This window comes from Trichosurus vulpecula, chromosome 4 (assembly GCF_011100635.1).
Source record: "Trichosurus vulpecula isolate mTriVul1 chromosome 4, mTriVul1.pri, whole genome shotgun sequence".
NCBI lineage: Eukaryota > Metazoa > Chordata > Mammalia > Diprotodontia > Phalangeridae > Trichosurus > Trichosurus vulpecula.
Genome location: NC_050576.1, coordinates 19688151 through 19708643, shown reverse-complemented (window position 1 = coordinate 19708643; position 20493 = coordinate 19688151). Strand labels below are relative to the sequence as shown.

The 20493-nt window shown below is 40.6% G+C and overlaps 2 protein-coding genes across 4 annotated transcripts in view; both read right to left on the bottom strand.

Annotated features, from left to right (window-relative positions):
* Window positions 1–1003, bottom strand: part of LOC118846149 (cytochrome P450 2J6-like) — a 41834-nt gene extending 40831 nt beyond the window's left edge. For all 3 annotated transcript variants that reach the window (XM_036754392.1, XM_036754394.1, XM_036754393.1), the window contains exon 1: window positions 712–1003. In XM_036754392.1, the coding sequence (XP_036610287.1) occupies window positions 712–924 (213 nt within the window). In that variant the 5' untranslated portion in view covers window positions 925–1003. The remainder of the gene's footprint in view (window positions 1–711) is intronic.
* A 10077-nt stretch (window positions 1004–11080) lies between these two features.
* Window positions 11081–20493, bottom strand: part of LOC118846467 (cytochrome P450 2J2-like) — a 44812-nt gene continuing 35399 nt past the window's right edge. Inside the window, exons 7-9 of the mRNA XM_036755029.1 lie at window positions 18976–19163; window positions 15976–16114; window positions 11081–12134 (exon numbers count right to left, since the gene is read on the bottom strand). Coding sequence (XP_036610924.1) covers window positions 11953–12134; window positions 15976–16114; window positions 18976–19163 — 509 coding nt within the window. The 3' untranslated portion in view covers window positions 11081–11952. The remainder of the gene's footprint in view (window positions 12135–15975; window positions 16115–18975; window positions 19164–20493) is intronic.

Sequence of the window (20493 nt, the reverse complement as noted above, 5' to 3'; positions counted from 1 at the left end):
GAAGAAAGTTTTTAAATGCATAAAATAAAATATATAGGATAATGAAGGAAATCAACTATGCTAACATGGAGTGACGAAAAAATGCTTTTAACTAAAATTCATTGGCCCCAGTTAAGTACCTCTGACTGTAGACTTTGAAGGGATCTCAGAGACTTCCTATTCAATTTCTGCCAGTCAGTCTATTAGTGAACATTTATTAAGTGCTTACTACGTGCCAGGTGCTGTGCACTGGGGATACAAAAAAGCAAAAGCCAGTCTCTCAAGGTGCTCACCTGTCAATTTATTAGATACAATTATAATGTCAATGATAACAAATAGCTCACATTTATATAATGCTAGTGTGTGCCAATCACTGTGTGAAGCATTTTACAATTATCATCTCATTGGTTCCAAATCACAGAAATTGAGTCAGAAGGGCCCTCAGCACCCATCCAATCCTGACCGCATACAATGTAACAATGACACACCCCACGAGTGATGAGCATGTGAGTTTCTCCAGGTCCCACAGGTCTGAAGACAGATGTGAACCCAGGCCATCTAAGCCCCAAACATGACATTCTTTCCATTGCAAAAGGCTGCTTCCCCAGTAGGGCCAGAGCAGGGATGGACACCAATGCTTGTGGCTGCCCAATCCAGCACATTCCCCAGGACCCCAGTTCCCAGGCTTCCCTCACAGACACTGGATTGTCACCCTCCTATCTCACTCCTTACCTTTTGAATTGTGATTTGAGGATTTTTAAAGTCCATCTGGAAGATGTTTCTCAATATGGGCAGGCTAGGAGGGCTAGGGAGGTATCTGAGATGATGCCTCCTCCCATGCAGATACTGTGCCAGGATCAGGAGGATGGCACAGAAGAGAAACAGGGTCTGCAGGGCAGCTCTTTCCCAAAGAGAAGGGAGCACAGTTCCTAAAGAGAGCTGCATCTTTCTCCACCTCTGACACCAAGGACAGACAAGCCAAGCTCCTTCTCCCTCTTCCTCTTACTGCAACAACAGAAACAGCTTGGGGCCACCAGGAGAAGTGTTCACATGAGAGACAAAGTTCAAGGTGTGCTTATCCCCTGGAACTGCTGCCTGGGCTGGTTATAGGCCAGGCAGTGAGAGCTTCAGGAATTACCAGCCTCCACTCTATGCTCTAGCCCTCTGCCCTCTGCCCTCTGCCAGGGTCGGCCTCTTGTTGGCAAACACATCCCCCATGATCCCTCCTGTCCCTGTAAGGACGACTGGGCTTGTCTGCTGGGAATAAGAGAGCACACTTGGCCAGAGCAGTCTGGGAAGGCTCCAACACCGACAAACCCACACAGTGGGGCCCAGATCACATGGCCAGGTCTGGGAGGGTGGAAGTGACCCAGAACATCATCCCCTTGTTTAGGAGAGCAGCAAGCTAGTGTCCAAGGAGGCCAGGAAGCTGACTAGGTCCCACAGCTCTTTGTAAGGTTCAGAGCCTTCCTTGGAACCTGACTCAGCTGGCTTCAAATCAATACTCTTCTCCCTATTACAAACTGCCTCCTAATGGGCTTGAGAACTAACACAGATGAGCTCTAAATCTGGGGTCCAGGGACCCCCCAATGAGAATGTGGATATATTGCATTGGATCTGTGAATTTGAATGGGAGAACATAATTTCAACTTTACTAGAATAATTAGAATAAAATTCCAATAGATTTGGAATAAATTGGGATAGTTAGAATAAAATTTTGATAGAATTAGAATAAACTAGAATAAAATTGAATTATTGAAATAAAATTCCAATAGAATTGAACTAAAAGAACAAAATGCCAATATAATAAATGGATTACAATTCTTATGTAAGTGGAATAAATTGGAATAATTTTCATATAATACCAATGTAATTGGAACAAAACAAATGAAAGTCTAATATAATTGGGATAAATTGGCATGATTAGAATGACATTTTAACTGGAATGAACTAAAATAAAATTCCAATATAATTGGAATGTAATTCCCACTTATTTGGATTAAATTGGAATAAATTAGAATGAAATTCCAATATAATTGAAACAAAATTCCGATAACTAGAATAAAATTCCAATATAATTGGAATAAATAGGAATAATCGTAATGATTGGAATAAAATTCCAATATATTTCAATATAATGTATAATCCTATGTATGTTATTTTATGCATTTATTATTTTGAGAAAGGATGCATAGGCTGACTGCCAAAGAATTTCAGGAAGCGAAAAAGTTGGAAAACAACTTCTCTCATTAGCAGGTACTTTTAAGTGCTTCAAACTACTTTTTCAACCTTCCTTAATTTGTGAGGTTGGGACTAGGAGCCAGGTGTGAATGGCATTCCTTGCGTTTTCTATTCTAATGGTCTTCTTGTATATGGAGTCAGAGGGCCTGGGCTTGAATTTCAGCTCTTCCAATTTTTTTCCCTGGGCCTGTATTTCCTCATAAGTATGAAAAGGAGGTTGGACTGTTAGAGGTGTCAAATACAAGACCCCTGCCTGAAACACCATAACTCTTCACTCCTGAGTAGGGCCAGGGGCACATTAAAATGTAATTTAGAAATGTTTAACAAAATAAATATACCACACAAAATAGCTAATGCCAGTGTGTGGCTTTATCACCCTGCAGGTTGACATGCCTGCACTAGACAACCTCTGAGGTCCCTTTCCACTCAAAAGCTATGCTGTCTCACTATGGAATGAAAGTCTGTGTTCCTTGTTCCCAGGCCTCATGTAAATAAGAGGTAAGGAGTAGGGAGATAGCCTTTTGGAAAGAAGGCCAATCAGCTAACCACAGTTTATTTATGAGTCCTAGAATATTTTATCTGGAAGAAGTCTTGGAGATCATAGGATAATAGGGTCACAGATCTGGAGCTGGAGGGATCTCTGAGGCCTTCTAGTCCAATGTTATCATTTTATTGTGGTTGAAACTGAGGCACAGAGGAGATGGGATTTGACACTGGGGGCCATCATCAATCACCATTATCTTAATATTCTATAGGGATGTAAGGTTTACAAGGAACTTTCCATGTGTTATCTCATTTGCTCTTTACAACAAAATAAATGGTATTATGCCCATTTTACAGATAGAGAAAATGAGGCTGAGAGGTACAGAGACTTGCTGAGGGTTACATAGCTTGTAAGCATCTGAGGCAAGATCTGAATTCAGGTCTTCTGACCCCAAGTGCAGGGCTCACAGCTGTCAAGGTTATGTAGGTAGTCATTTGCATGAGTGGGATTCAAACCCAGGTCCTCTTACTGAACATTTTACCACTACAACATCCGGCCTCTCATAGGTGACAAATATATTGGAAGCAGTGAACAGGATGATCCAGCGCAGCTGGATCTCTGCTGCGATTCCTCCCTGCAGCTCAGAAGTCTCTATCAGCATATATATACATGTGTGTATATATACACGCACATACATGTATACATACATATATATAGAGAGAGACAGAGACAGACAGAAATAGAGAGCAACAGAGAGATGAGACAGATTGAGAGACAGAGTGAGACAGAGATAGAGACAGAGAAAGAGAGAGGCACAGCGACAGAGAAAGAGACATACATATGTAGACATTTATATATATGTATATATGTACATACATACATACGCATATATCTATATGCATATACATACATGTATGAATGATGGTCACTAAACTTGATGAATTTAATTCAAAAATAAATATACTTCAAATACATATTAAGTCCTGTACTTGAATCCCAAAACTCAATTTCAGAGTTCATTAGCACACCTAGCTAGATAAGGTACGACTAGAAAGAGTATGGTTGAAAAAAGAGCTGGTGACCAAGTCTACAGAAAGGTCAACACTGTTTTGCTAAGGCAGCCAAGAAGGCTGCAGTACCCCTAGGGTATGTTCAGAGATGTGCAGGGGTCAGGGCCAGGGAGGTGATGCTGGGCCATCCTCTATCCTGCTCGAACCTTGTCTTGGGTATTGTGTTGGGGTCAGGGTACCACAGTTTTAGAAGGATACTTTGTAATCTATGGAGGAGGTAAGCAAGACTCATACACTTAAAGCTTTACAACTAGAAGATGTGCTAGTGATTATCCAGGCCAAACCCCTCATTTTACAGATGAAGAAATGAGGTCCAGAGAGGAAAGTGTCTGGTCCAGGGTCACATGGGTAGCATCAGCACAGATATTTGAACCCAGAGTTTCTGACTGCACACCCAGTGGTCTTTCCACTGCACTATTCTACTTCCAGATAAAAACAAACCTTGAAATCATGCTAGAGGAGAAACATTTGAAGGACTTAGGAATGCTTAGCCTGTAGGAGAGTGTGGGTATTTAGGGGGAGAGGGTGGAGTATGGAGCTGTCTTCAGTTCTTCGAAGGGTTACCAAGTAGAAGAGGGATAACCTTTGTCCTGGTTGTTGCAAAGGGCAGAATTAGGAACAGTGTGGTATTTAGGCTTGACACAAGTGGGAGGGGGACCCAAATTAATAACCAGAGCTGTCCAAAAGTGAAAGGGATTGCTTCTGTAAAATACACACCTGCTCAGTAACCCTGTCATGGGTGACCTCCCTCCATCTGATTGAAGAAGGTGGAGGGGGGACATCAAGGAACTCCTCATAAATCCTCCATTTAAGATAGGAACCCAGGACAACCACCTTATCATTTCCCACCTGACTGTGGACTTCATCTTTGTCCCACCACCCCTTCAGTTTGACCCCATTCCTGTCTTTCAGCCCTTTTTAATGGGTTTTCTTCTTCCATTAGATTGTGAGTGTTTCTTTGTATCTGCATTTGTGGTACCTCACACATGACAGGCACTTAATAAAAGTTTATTGACTGCATACTTCTAAGAGTGATGGATTCCTTCTCATCTGAGTCCTTCAAGGAGAGATGGGATCACTATTCGATAGAAGTGTTCTAGTGGGGGTTCTTCAATCAATTGATAAAAACTTATCATATCTGTACTATGTGCCAAGGATCGGGCTAAGTACTGGGGATTCAAAAAGAGGCAAAGGACACTCGCTGCCTTCAAAAACTTACCATCTAATAGGGTAGAAAACATACAGATTATGTACCCACCCATGCATATATGTATGTGTGTATGTATTTGCATGTATGTGTATGTATGTACACACACACCTACGCACACATACATACGTGTATATATGTATACATACATATGTGTATGCACATACACACGTCTATGTATGTGTGTATGTGTATGTATATATATGTGTGTATATATGTGTGTGTGTTTGTGTATATAATATATATAAATATAAATACATATACATATACATACATATACATATACACACACACACACACATATATATATATACAGTAAGCTATCAATAGGATAAATAGGACCTCATTACCAGAGGGGGGGCACTAGAATCAGGAAGGGCTGGGGAAAGCTTTCTATAGAATATGGCGTTTAGACTGAGGTGAGGCCAACGAGATGCCCCCGAGGTTGCTTTCAGCTTAGAGATTTTGTTATCCTGTGACTCCTTTGACTTCTTCAATGCCCCTGTTAATCCAGCCACAAGCGTTTATCTCCGGCTAACATTTATATGGTGCTTTTGGTGGACAAAGTGCTTAACATATATGATCTCATTTTATCCTCACAGTAGACTATGAGGTAGTTGCAATTTTTATTCCCATTTTACAGATAAGGAAACTGTGCACTTATCTCAGTCTCGCAGGATGAAGTGGCCTTAGCGCTTACCGAGGCTGGTTCCGTTACTTGTCCGAGTGGCCCGATTCCACCCTGCCTCCCCCAGTGATTGCCCCCACTGCGTCACTTATTTTCTTTTGTTGGGGGTGGGGATTGAATCGCTTTTATTTATTTAGTTCCTTTTTGTCAATGGGATCAGGTTAGGACTGAATGAAGAAAATTAGGTCAGCAAGAACTATTGCCTTATTTCACCATAATTAAAACAATTCATGATTTTCTTTTTTTTAAATTTATTTATTTAATTTTCAGCATTGATTTTTCACAAAAGTGTGAATTACAAATTTCTTCCCCATTTCTACCCTCCCCCCCACTCCAAGATGGCGTATATTCTGGTTGCCCCATTCCCCAGTCAGCCCTCCGATCTGTCATCCCACACCGCTCCCATCCCCCATTCCCTTCTCCTCTTGTAGGTCAAGATAAATTTCTACGCCCCATTGCCTGTGTATCTTATTTCCTAGTTGCTTGAAAAAACTTTGTTGTTGTTGTTGTTGTTGTTTGTAATGTCTCTTTTTAAAACTTTGAGTTCCAAATTCTCCCCCATCTTCCTTCCCTACCGACCCTCCCTAAGAAGGCAAGCAATCCAACATAGACCACATGCCAATCATCATGTAAAACTCTTCCACAATACTCATGTTGTGAAAGATTAACTATGTTTTGCTCCTTCCTAACCTATCCCCCTTTATTGAATTTTCTCCCTTGACCCTGTCCCTTTTCGAAAATGTTTCTTTTTGATTACCTCCACCCCATGTGCCCTCCCTTCTATCATCCCCCCTCTTTTATCTTCTTCCTCCTTCTTTCTTGTGGGGTAAGATATCCAATTGAGTGTGTATGGTATTCCCTCCTCAGGCCAAATCTGATGAGAGCAAGATGCACTCATTCCCCCCTCACCTGCCCTCTTCCTTCCTCCCCCAGAGCTGCTTCCTCTTGCCACCTTTATGCAAGATAATCCACCCCATTCTATCTCTCCCTATCTCCCTCTCAATATATTCCTCTCTCATCCATTAATTTGATTTTATTTCTTTTAGGTATCTTCCCTTCATCTTCGACTCATCCTGTGTCCTCTCTCTCTCTCTCTCTAAGTGTATATATATATATATATATATATATATATATATATATATATATATATATATATATATATATGTATATATATATATATATGTATATGTATATATATATATATATGTATATATATACACACACACATACACACATATATATCCATACATATATACATACATACACATTCACACACACACACACATATATACATATATATACGTATATATATATGCGTGTATGTGTGTGTGTGTGTGTGTGTGTGTGTGTGTGTGTATTTGGGAAATTCTGCCTTTCAAGGCATTCTTCTCCTCATTGTTTTTTTGGAGCTCTTTTGAAATTTGAGTTAGTCTATTTTTTAAAGTGTTCTTTTCTTCAATATTTTTTTCAGTATTTTTTTGGCTCTCCTTTAGCAGTCATCGACTTGCTTTTCATGGTTTTGTTGCATCATTCTCATTTCTCTTCCCAATTTTTCCTCTACTTCTCTAACTTGCTTTTCCAAATCCTTTTTGAGCTCTTCCATGGCCTGAGACGATTTCATGTTTTTCTTGGAGGCTTTTGGTGTAGGCTCTTGCACTTTGTTGACTTCTTCAGGCCATATGTTTTGGTCTTCTTTGTTACCAAAGAAAGATTCCAAAGTCTGAGACTGAATCTGGGTGTGTTTTTGCTGCCTGGTCATGTTCCCAGCCAACTTACCTGACCCTTGAGTTTTTCATCAGGGTATGACTGCTTGTAGAGCAAAGAGTACTTTGTTCCAAGCTTGAGAGGATGCGCTGTTGATTTCAGAGCTATTTCTATACAGCCAGCTCTGCCTCCACAACACTCCTCCTTTCTCAAGAACCACCAACCGGGACCTGATGCAAATCATCATGATCTGCCATTTTAATTCCTCCTACCAGGTGGGACTGGGGCCAAAAGTAACTGCAGCTGTAGTTCTGTAGCTGCACCTGCCCCGCTGCCCCTGGGGTGGTGGTCGAACTGGAACTCTGTCCCCCGCAGCTTTTCTCACTAACCTTCTCTATTGTCCTTGGTGTTTGTGGGTTGAGAAGTCTGGTAACTGCCACATCTCATTGATTCTGGGTGCTAGGGCTTGTCCTACCCGGCTCCTGGTCTGGTTGGTCCTGCTGCCTCCCATGCTGAGCTCTGCTCCCCTCCACTCCATGAGCAATAGACCTCATTCAGTGACCATCCAGGCAGTCCTAAGCTGGATCCCTGCTTCCCTCTGCTATTTTGTGGGTTCTGCAGTTCTAGAATTTGTTCAGAGCCATTTTTATAGGTTTTTGGAGGGACGTGGTGGGGAGCTCAAGCAAGTCCCTGCTTTCCAGGTGCCATCTTGGCTCCACCCCCGGAAGTCTCAATTCATGATTTTCACAGCAGCTGTCCAAAGCAATTCTCAATCCTCATCCATCTTTTCAATGGAGAACTTTGTCATATTTTTTCATTTGTGATGCTCGTTTTCCTTTGTCACTTATTTTCGATCTCTCTCCCTCTCTTTTCTTGCTCTTTCTTACTTCCCACATGGATGCCATGTATCCTCCATTCTCAAACAACTCTCATGATCCTTCTACCCATATCTCTTCCCATATCTATCATCCCATATCTCTTCTGCCCTTTGTAGCTAAACCATCCAAAAGGCTGTCTACACAAGGAGCTTCCACTGTGCCTCTTCCACTCTCTTCTTAACCCTTTATAATTCAACTTCCAATATTATCTTTCCCCCAAAACTGCTCTCTCCAAATTACTTATGCTCTCCTACTTGCCAAATCCAATGCCCTTTTCTTAATCTTTATTCTCATTGACCTCTCTTGAGCCTTTTATATGTAAATGCAAAACATATGTCTAAAATTGTTATTAGTAATTGGGTAGTTTGTGAAAGAGATTGGGGTCAACCTGAGTATGACATGATTTTAAAAAGTAAAACCACTCAGGAACAGCTAAAAAGAGTAATTATCTTATACAAATAAGGTGCAAGAGGAAGAAGTGACAAACAGTAATTAAATGGGGGAGGAGGGCAGCGGGTTCTGGAATGGTTTCAAGAGGGAATGACACGTATGTATCTAGAAGAGTGTAAGTCTTCTAAATTCAGAAAAGTTTTCTAAAAATGCTAAGGTGATAGGGATGGAGGGAGAGGATAAAGGAGGGATCTTTAGAGGGGAGCATTAGGGAACAGGTTAAAGGATTGGTAGAAGGGTGTTTAAATGAGTGGGAATTGGATGATAAAGAAGAATCCTTGGAGGGGTGTAGGTTAAGAGGAGGGCAAAGCAGCAAGTAGAAGTAAAGTATATACGTGTATCTTTGTGTCTATATATATACATATATGTATGTGTATATACATATACACATACATACACATGCATACATATACATGCATATACATGCATATATAAATACATACATATACACATCCACACTTAATTATAGCATTCTGGGGTGGGGAAAAGGGGGGAAGAGAACAAAGTAAAAATTGCACAGCAGAGAACAAAAGAAAACTAACAAGGAAGTGAAGAAAAGATAGAAAGCTCTCAACATAATGCATAATATGTATTATATAGGCTTTCTTGAAATGTATTGCTGTGTTGTTTGAATTCTCTCTCACCTTCTCCTGTGCAGAAGGCAATGATTCTATTTCTTTTCTTATTTTGAATAATTTTAGTTTTAGTATTTTAGTTTGTTTCTTTTTTTCATTTCTTATTTTATATTTAAGTTTAAAATTTAAAAACAATTTTTTTAAAAAAAGTCGTTCTAGCCATACCAGTTAAACTGTATTATAGAGCAACATTTATCAAAATAATCTGGTATTGGTTAAGAAATAGAGTGGTGGATCAGCAAAATCTATTAGGTAAAAATTACATTATAGTAAATGACCATAGTGACCTAGTATATGATCAACTCAAAGATTGAAGATTTGGGAACAAGAATTCATTATTTCACAAAAACTTCTCAGAAAACTGGCAAATGGTATGGAATAGATTAGGTATAGAACAACATCTCTCACCTCATACCAAGATAAGGTCAAAATGAGTACAAGATTTAGACATAAAGGGTGATAACATAAACAATTTAAGAGATCATGGGAAAGTTTATCTGTCAGATTTATGGTTAAGGGAGAAATTTAGAACCAAAGAATATATAGAGAGCATTACCAAATATAAAATAGATACTCTTGATTATACAAAATTTAAAAGGTTTTATACAAACAAAACCAATGCAACCAAAATTATAAGGAAAGCAGAAAAATGGGGAAAATGTTTTTACAACAAATATATCTTTTAAAGGCCTCATTTCTTAAATATATATAGAACTGAGTCTAATTTATAAAAAATGCAAGACATTCCTCAATTGATAGTCAAAGGATATGAACAGGCAGTTTTTAGACAAAGAAATCAAAGCTATCTGTAGTCATATGAAAAAATTCTCTAAAACCCTATTGATCAGAGAAATGCAAATTAAAATAACTCTGAGGTACCACCTCATACCTATTAGAGTGGTTAATATAACAAAAAAGGAAAATGCTGCATGTTGGAGGGGATGTGGAAAAACTGATACACTAATGTACTGTTGGTGGAGTTGTGAACTCATCCAACTCTTCTAGAGAGCAATTTGAAATTATGCCCAAAGGGCTATAAAAGACCGGATACCCTTTGATCCATCAATGCCACTGCTAGGTCTATCTCAAAGACATCCAAAAAAAAAAAAGAAAAGTACCTATTTGTACACAAATATTTATAGGTGCTTTTGGGAAGCAGGTAAGAACTGGCCATCAGAGTCATACCCATCAATTGGGGAATGGCTAAACAAGCTGTGGCATATGATTTTAATGGAATACTATTGTGCAATAAGAAATTATAAGCAGGATGATTTCGGGAAAAAAAAAACCCTGGAAAGACTTACATGAACTGATGCATAGTGAAGTGAACTGAATCAGGAGAACATTGTACATAGTAAGAGCAATATTGTATGTTGAAGAACTGAATGACTTAGCTATTCTCAGCAATGCAATGATCCAAGACAATCCTAAAGGACTAATGATGAAGGATACTACCTGCCTTCAGAGAAAGAACTGATACTGTTTGACTACACAGTGAAGCATGCTCTTTTTCATTTTCTTTCTTTCATTTTTTTTTCATTTAGTTGAGTCTTTTTGTACAAAATTATTAATGTGGAAATGTTTTACATAATTGCACATGTATAACCTATATTTGATTGCTTGCTATGTGTGAGAGGGTCTGCTGGAGGGAGGGAAGGATAGAATTTGGAAATCTAAACTTTAAATAAAAATGTTTTAAAAATTGAAAAAAATATATAAAGACTGGCAGAAATTGTAACCACCATTTCTCTTCCAGTTTTTTTTTTTAATTTTCAGGCTTTAGTTTGGAAAACTCCTTTTTATTTAGCCATCTGTAAACTGGGTTTACCCCTACTCACCTTAGATCATTTCTGGGATCATAATTAAAATATGCAAATAAGAGAAAATGAAGCAAGAATTCCAAGGGTGAACACTTTGTTAGGAATGTCTAGCAGCTTGCCAGTAAAATGGCCTGACAGAAAACTCAGTTAGTACAAGGATCTCGTCACAGAGAATTTTTATAGATATAATTAAGGACCGTTTGAAAAGAGGACATAAATAATAAATCACAAACATTGATCACAGTGATTTGTATGGGTGTTTACATTTTCTGATTGGCTGGGGTATTACAAGAGTTTTCATTACCAGCATGGAAAGGTGCCTTGTGTAAGTATTTCTGAAAAGAACAATCAACCTTTATGGGAATAGTGACCCTTAACAGATTAGCAATTCTCAAGGCATGGGCATTCCTAGCCTCATGTCGCTGTAATTAATAGTGGAGTGATTATGATTTATCAACTGTAATAAGGCTTTCAATAGCAATGAGGAACCCAACTCACCACCTGAAGGATTACTGTTTTGCACTGTGAAAGTCAAGGGAAATAATAAATGTGAAAGAGAGTTATTTAGCGATGAAGCAATCAGGAAGCATATATTGGGCTCCTCCATGTTGGACAAAGACAAATTGAGTGACAGCTACCCTCTCTTTGTCTCTTTTTCCTCTCTCCACCCACAGACTCCTCTCTCTTTCCCCACCCAAACTCCAAGGGGAAGAGTGGGTGACCCCTTGGAGAATGAAGATGGTTCCAGGTCCTTCCTCTCCCCACTCAGAAGACCACCCTACAGGCCTAGCTTGGCCTACATCACCCGAGGAAGGGCACAGATTTTGTAGGAGGCCGGAGAGATGGTTATGCCATATCGGAAGTCCAGGCTCAGCTGGGTGTTTGGGGGAGCCTGGAATGTGAATTTCTGGAGCAGGGAAGTGAAGAAAAGGAATAGCTCAGTCCTAGCCAGCTGTTCTCCCAGGCAGACCCTCTTTCCTGAAAGGCAAGGAGATCAAAAGTAGTGAATGACTAATGCTTGGCAAAGGCAGCACGTTGGGGTAGGAGGTCTCAAGAGGTTGGTTCTCAGTCCTAGCATTGGGATGCACCTTAAAGCTATTCAGTTACTTGTCCATAGCCACAATGCTCATAAGGGTTAGAGTTGAAATTTGAACCCACATTGTCCTTGTTCCTTTACAGGTACCATATCTACGATGACATGCTGCAGCCAACCTCAGAGACAGTAGAGATATAATACGGCATCTGTAAATAGGACCTGGGTTCAAATACTACCTTGGATGCTTCACACACGGGTGGCATTGGATGTCACTTAAGCTGAGTGGGATCAAATTTTCTAATCTGTGAAACGATGGTGTTGGATGATGTGGCTTTAAGGCCCCTTCTCACTCTGGATCTAAGATCCTGCTTCTACATACCCTTAGGAAAAACAAGTCCCTTCTCTGAATTTAAGCCAGGCAGGTTCAGTAGAGAGAGTGTTGGACCTGTTGTCAGGAATCCCTCAGTTCAAATCCTACCCCTGATCATTAGGAACTGTGTGACCCTGGGCAAGTCACCTAACTGCTCTCAGCCTCAGTTTCCTTTTGTATAAAAGGGGGGTAATATTAGCACCTACCTCACAGGGTAAAGACGTAAAAGTATCTGCCACCCTTAAAGGACTATACAGATTCTAGTTGGTATTATTACTGCTCCTCCTCCTCATAATATTGTTACTTTCTGTCAATTGTAAACATTGGTATGTGCCTCATTAGAGTGTCATGAGGGCTGAATGGGATAATGCGTGTCAGGCCTTTCTGAGCCTTACAATATCAATCAGCTACCATCAGCATCATGGAAAGGACCTCTGATCCTGGCTTCAGAGAACCCAGCTTGGGCCCTTCCTCTGACACTCCCTAGCTCTGTGATATTAGGCAAGTTACAGGCTCTCAAGACTGGAAGCTGAGCTATAATACTTGGAGAAACAGAGAAAGTGCCCACCTTTCTCTGGCAGGTCCTACCAAGGAGGAAAGATTGTGATGGGCAGCAGATCCATTAACTCAGGACCAACTTGACTTGAAGTTACAGACTCTCCTGAAGGAGAAAGCTTAGGAAGAAGTAGACAGAACTGAAGAAACCCTATTAGCTATGTAACCAGCCTTGACTATGTCTGGATGCTAAGTGAACACCTGGTGACCTTTTCCAAAGGCCTGAAGGAGCTGTCCTCACTCCTTTCTCCAGGGGGCTGTTCTCAGGAAGCTCATGTTATTACTGATGGGAGAAGAGGCCAGTCCAGCCAACAGGAGACTATTGCTGTGTGCCAACCCCCTCAGTGCCATGACAAGCTCTGGCCAAACCAGCTGTTTGGTCTCAGGGAAACAAACTATGAGTTAACTGAATGATCCTGTGACGTTTCAATATCCCAGAGGTGCCAGCCTTTGGTCTGTTATTCATTCTCTGAGAAATTTCAGCAACTCCCCTCCTTCCACCTTCTTTTTGGCATGTGGAAGAGCACAGATGATGTAGACTCCTATCCAAATGGACAGAGCACAGGTCTTAGAACCAAGAGGATCAGAGGATCAGAGATTGGGAGCTCAAAGGAATCTCAGAAAGGCATCTAGACCAGCTTTCTCATTTTATAGATTTGGAAACTGAGTCTCAGGGAAGTTAATTGATATGATCGTGTCTTCCTGTCACTCTTTAAATAATAGATGAAACATCCCCCAAAATAATGAGAGGTGACATCTTTTGTGATTTCCTCATTACAAAGTACTCCAAATTTCATTCAAGCTTGACCACTGCTGGGTGAAGCATTAACTAATTAATTCATTAAACAAATCCTCAATGATAATAATAGCTAATATGCTTATGAAGTGCTTTAGAGTTATCAAAGCCATTTAACATATCATCTGATTTAATCTTCAGAACAACCCTGGGAGGGAGGTGCTATCATTATCCCCATTTTACAGATGAGGAAATTGAAGCAAACAGAGGTTAAATGAGTCATCCAGCTAATAAGTGTCTGAGGCTAAATTTGAACTCAGGTCTCTCCGATGCCAAGCCCAGCTCTCTACTCATTGTACCACCTAGCTTCCTAGGTTTCTGTTAAGCACTTACTATATTCCACACACTAAGTTAAGTGTTAGAGATAAAAGAAGAAGCAAAAATGATTCTGGCCCTCAATGAGCGTATATTCTAATGAGAAAGAGAATACCATGTTGATAAATAGGTACGCATGGAGTACAGGGACCAAGAAGGGCCTCCTGTAGAAATTGGCATTGGACCTGGATCTTGAAGGCAGGCAGAGATCCCAGGGAGGAGCACATTCCAGGACTGGGAGATGGCTAGTGCCAAGGCATGGTGTCGAAAGATAAGAGTGTGGTGTGGGCAGAATAGCATCCAGGCCAGGAGGAGTAGATGGCGGAGGGGAAAGGTGAGATGTGGCCAGGTTATGAAGAACATTCAATTTCAGGGCAGTTAACATTTTATCATAGAGGCAAGAGGGAGCCTTTAGATGTTACTGAGTGGGAATGGGGGCGGGGGGGGGTGATATGGTCAGACCTACATTTTAGGACAATCATTGTGGCAGCTGGGGAGAAGATGGGTTGGTTAGGGGAGTGATTTGAATCAAGGAAATAACTTAGGAGCCTCCTGTAATGGTCCAGGCGAGAGATGATGTAAAGATGCTGAGATCCCCCATAGGGATGATAATACTTTGGAAACTGTAAAACACTAAATAAATTATATATACATATACATATATGTATACATATATATGTAAAATTTTTAGTAATATCTAAATATATTTTAATATTTTAAAATAATTTAAATCTATTAAACTTTATTTTTATTATTAACAAATAAGTTCATGAAATTTATTAAGTTTAAATTATTTTGAATATTTTTATGCATAAAACACATTTTTTAAATAATTGTAAGTTTGAAAGTGAAGGAAATAAACAGGATTTGGTGTCTCAGGAGTCATCTAGTCCAACCACTGAGGGAGAACTCCCCCAAATGACATACTTAACCAGTGACCATGTCATCTCCAAGAAGGATGAATGAGGCCACCCAGCTTGTTAGGACATTGCTCTTCCCATCTCTGTCCCTTTCCACAGGCTGCTTCCCCAGACTAGTCGGCACCTTCTCCTCCCTCCTGCCCATTCGAACCGCCACCTTCCTTTAAGGCTTAGCTCAGAGGCTGCCTCCAGTTGTAAGGGCTTTCTCCTTACTGAAATCCCTTTGTATTTACTTGGGATAGGAATATCAAAGATCTGAGAGTGTAGGGGGCCTTCCAGGCCACCTGCTCCAAGGCCTTCACTTATTAGAGATAAAAAAATCATGCTCTGACAGGGCATGAGTCACTTCAAATGATACAGCCAAGAAGAGATCCTCTGGCTCTGAATTCCTGAGACTCTTGGGCCAAGGCTTCAGAGCTGTGAGGAACTTATTACATATCTAGTCCAATCCCCTTATTTTCTAGATGAGGAAACTGAGACCCCAGAAGTTTAGGCAAGTTTGCCCAAGGATACACAGGGAGGGCGTACCAGTGCTTGTGGCTGGTGGCCAAGCCTGGGGGAATTTTGCGGTTCTTGCAAAGGGTCTGTAAAAGCATCAGGCAAAACGTGACCTGAGGGTGACTTTTCTCATTTCAGTCACGTTGCCATCTAAAGGTCTGCTATTTTAAATTTTGTTGTGATGTACTTTCCCAATGCATGAATGAATGTTACCAGTATATGCACCATCATATGAAGGTGGGTTTCAGGAAATAGAGTCTGCAAAGCTTAATGCTAAAAAGCTTGGTTCCCCTTGGCCTAGAGCCCCCTCCCTACTTTGTGTGTTTTACCGATTGAGAAAGGCAGAAAGGCTTCTCTCTTCTTAAACTGTCCATTCTCCAGAAAGTGTTCCGGGTTGAAGGTTTCTGGGGTATCCCACTCCTCAGGGTCCCTGTGCAGGGCAGTCAAGTTGGTCAATACCATGGTCCCCTGGAAAAAAACAAATCCAAGGAATTTTGAGGTGGTGGGGGTCTGGCCCATCCTCTCATTTTACAGAAAAGGGAACTGAGGGTTGCAGGGGGAAGGCAAAGTACCACCCAAGGCCATGGAGCTCTTTAGTGGCCAAGCCGGTTGTAGACCCTGTTGTAGAACAGGGGCTCCCAGCCTGTTTGGAGTCACAGACCCCTTTGGAAGTCTGGCAAAGTCTTTAGCCCCCTTCTCCAAATCACGTTTTAAAATGAATCAAAAAAATCCACATAGAATTACAATGGAAACTGATTATATGGAAATGCAACCATCACAATCTAAATAAAACAAAATAAAAAAAATTGAGTTCTTTGACCCCAAGTCTGGACTTTGTCCTTAGAGAGTCATAAATGCAGGATTGGAAGAGATTGCAGAGGTCATCTGGCCCATCACTCTCATTTTACAGATGAGGAACCTAATACACAGAGAGGTAGACTCACTGAAGGTCCCCCTGGTAGCATCAGAAAGGTCAGATGATCCCAAGCTGCCTCATCCTAAACTGCCCCTTTGGGGCAAAGTTGATACCCATCAGCACTGGGCGATTAGTCTTCCATATGGCCTCTGCCTCATCTGCCCCTACCTAATGGAAATCAATTAGGTGGTAAATGATTGACCTTACCAAATAGAAATGTGCCTTAAATGAGTAAATTCCTTTAGATGTCTTGTGAGAAATGATAGTTAGAAATGTCAGATACCACGAAAGACTGATGAGACTGGAGATAAGGGAGCCCAATCAAAATCTTTGATATAGGTTGGTTAAAGTAAAGAATTGTAGATTTAGGGCTAAAAGCCTTCTCATTTTTTACAGATGAGCAAATTGAGGTTGACCTGGTAAAGTGACTTGCCCTGAGTTATACAGCAAGCATCTGAGCCTGGATTTGTACCTAAATCTTCCTGACTCCAGTTCCAGGTTAATATACATTGGGCCTTGTTGGGTTGGAACATCCAGCTTCCTTGTGTATAACCATAAAGACACACCTGGGTGTGTTTAGACAATCTGGTTGATGAAGAGTTGTCCTCGTTAGAGGACCTCAGAAGGTTAAGCCAAAATCAGGGCAGAAAAGGGGCAGTGAAGTAGGTGTGCCCAGGCCTTCTTGTATCCTGTTTGTGAGAATGAGCAAACAAGGCCCTGTCTCTGGGTGTGAAGATCCCAGAACAAACAGGGCCTTCAGATGACATCTTGGGAGTAATCTCTGCTTCCTCAAAAAGATGAAATCATGGTGTTAGACTTGGGAGAGAACTAGAGACCATCTCCATCATTTTACACCACAAAGGGCTTAAGCGACTTGCCCAGGGTCTCACAGCTCAGCATTTGAACCCTGGTCTTCCAGACTCCAAGTTCAATACCCTCCCCACTATTACAATTTGTCTCTGGTTCTATATTTAAACTAATTCTTTCTTAACACTTAAGCCCAACACATTCCATTTCCCTAAAATGTTCCCTTCCTTCTTATCTCTCACGATTCTTTAAATCCCTTTCATCCATCCTTCAAAGCCCAGCTTGCTCATGTCTTCTTCTGTGATCCCTTCATCCTATCATGAGTTCTCCCTCGTCCTGGCTCATCTAGCACACATAACTGATACTAATTATCTGTGTGACTCTGGGCAAGTCAATTCCCCTCTTCTTGCCTCAGTTTTCTTATTTTAAAATGGGAGTGATAACAGCACCTTCCCCAAGCATTGTTATGAGGAACAAGGGAGATATTTCTGAATACTTTGTAAACCTTAATGTATAACAAAGTGGCAGGTGTTTCTCTGCTCATTATTGTACTCTGTATTCCTCACAGGGTCTTACACATAATTATCAACTCAGTAGATGAAGAAGAAATGAAACTTGCATCAGAAAACATAAATGTTATGGCTCAGCAGCATTTAGCCTGGCACATAGTATGTGCAAGAATTTTTGATTGCAGGGAACTGTGAGGTTGCTATGAAGGATATTCTTTAGGACATACTGAAACTCCATGGAACTGGGAGCTGTTAAAATGATTTGTTAACCATGATTTCCATTTAATGTCCAAGGCCTAAAGAAACTTCTTTAAAAGTTGCCTCCTGTATTAAAGCTTGAGCTTCAGGAAAGATTATTCATTGAGCTTCCCTGGCCAGGACCCAGGAGAAACCTGGGGTGTGGGATATGCATATAAATCTTTCAGAATTCTAAGTCTACTTCCCCACCCCGACTGAGAAATCATTGATGTCTGAGTAAATATGAGTGGTTTTGGCCAGAAGAATTGGGGGAAAGTCCATGCTAGACATACTATGCTCATATGACTATAGAATCCAGAACAGTTGCCAGGATCATCTAGTCAAACCCTCTTAATTTTCAAATGAATAAACTGAGGCCCAGAGTTGTGTCATTCATAGGTATACCACACATAGAGAAACTAAGTGGACATAAGCAATTTAAACCTAGGATTAAAACTAGGCTTTAAACCCAGTTCCTCCATCTCCAAATCCAGTTTTTTTTTTTTCCTCATCCAACTGTGAGAATCAATGATTTTAAGACTCTACTCCAATGTTCTTTGCCTTTTTTATCATAGATCCCTTTGACAGTCATATGGTAAAGCTTTTGTTCCCTTTCTCAGAATAATTCTTTTTAAAGTATAAAAAATATACATAGGGTTATTGAAAAATATGTAGAATTACATGGAAATAAATAATTGAAATAATTTTTTTTTAAAGACTACCTTCATGCACCCCAGACCAAGACCTTTGTTCTATCATCCATGGTTTTTGCTTCACCTTCTTCCATCTCCCAACCCCCAGTCTCCAGGGAAGGGAAGCCATAGAACCCTTTCAGGTTCATAGGAGGAAAAGCCATTTACCTTTGGCACGTGGTATCCTCCCACTTTGGTGTCAACCGTGGCCACCCTGGCCACATTGAAAGGAAGAATATCACCCATTCTCTGAACTTCATGAACAGCTGCATTAGTGTAGGGCATAATCTCCTTATCAGCCATGGTGGGTTGCCTGGATTGGCCAATCACCCTGTCAATCTCAGCTTGTATTTTTCCTGGAAAGAAAGAGAGTTTTTGGAGACCCAGATAATAGATAGCTCACACTTACAGAGTGATTTAAGTTCACAAAACATTTTATAAATATTATCTCATTTGATCCTCATAACAATGCCAGCAGGTCAGGGGCATTATTATCCACATTTTATAGATGAAACTGAGGTAGCCAGAAGTTATGTGACTTTTTCAGAGCTATACACCTTTCCTCTCCCATCTGGTTTTTTTTGTTCATGTATTAGAAGCACAGCCACACCTGTCGTTGTATGAAAGTTTGGCTAGACACTTCACCAAAGGTGCCAACACCTGTAGCCTGGAAAGGTGGAGACTTGGAAAGGGAAGGGGGAGCTGATAGAAGGGAGGGCAAATTGAGGGAGTTTGTGTTAAGAAGAAAACCACTGGGGGGAGGATCCAAGATGACTCTGTGAGAGGAAGGGTCTACTTCTCTCACAAATTTGGCTAGATATATCTGAAAAAGTGAATCTCAGCAGATTTGAGATAGTTAGAAGAAACTAATAGACTGAGAGGGGGAGGGACACCAGACATGTGGAACAGCAACAGACCAAATCAATCGGGAACAGCAGAGGAATCCAGCCAGCACATGAGTTTGGGAGAGCACTGGGCAAGCAAAATGCCAGAGCATGGACAGGCCCAGGGCAGAAGCACTGGCTACAGCTATGATCCAGCCCCAGGCTCAAAAAGGAGATAGAGAAGATAAAGGAAGAAAACATTAAAAAAGGAATAAAAGAATATAAAGGAACAAAACATTAAAAATTAGAATTGGGCAAGTGAAAGCTAATGCCACTATGAGACATCAAGAATCAGTCAAACAAAATCTAAAGAATAAAAAAAATACAAGAAAACATGAAATATCTGATTGGAAAAACAACTGACATGGAAAATAGATCCAAGAGAGACAATCTAAGAATTATTGGTCTACTTGAAAGCTAAGATGAAAAAAAGCCTGGACAGTAACTTCCATGAAATCCTTAGGGAAAATTGCCTGGGGGTCCTAGAACCAGAGGGTAAAATTGTCATCAAAAGAATCCATAGATCACCCCCTGAAAAAGATCCCAAATTGAAAACTCCAAGATATATTATAGCCAAATTCCAGAACTACCAGATCAAGGAGAAAATACAGCAAGCAGCTAGAAAGAAACAATTCAAATATCATGGAACTACAGTCGAAATCACATAGGATCTTTCAGCTTCTACATTAAATGACAGGTGAAATTGGAATATAATATTCCAAAACGCAAAGGAGCTTGGACTACAACCAAGGGTCAATTACCCATCAAAACTGAGCATAATTTTCCAGGCAAGGAGAAGGAT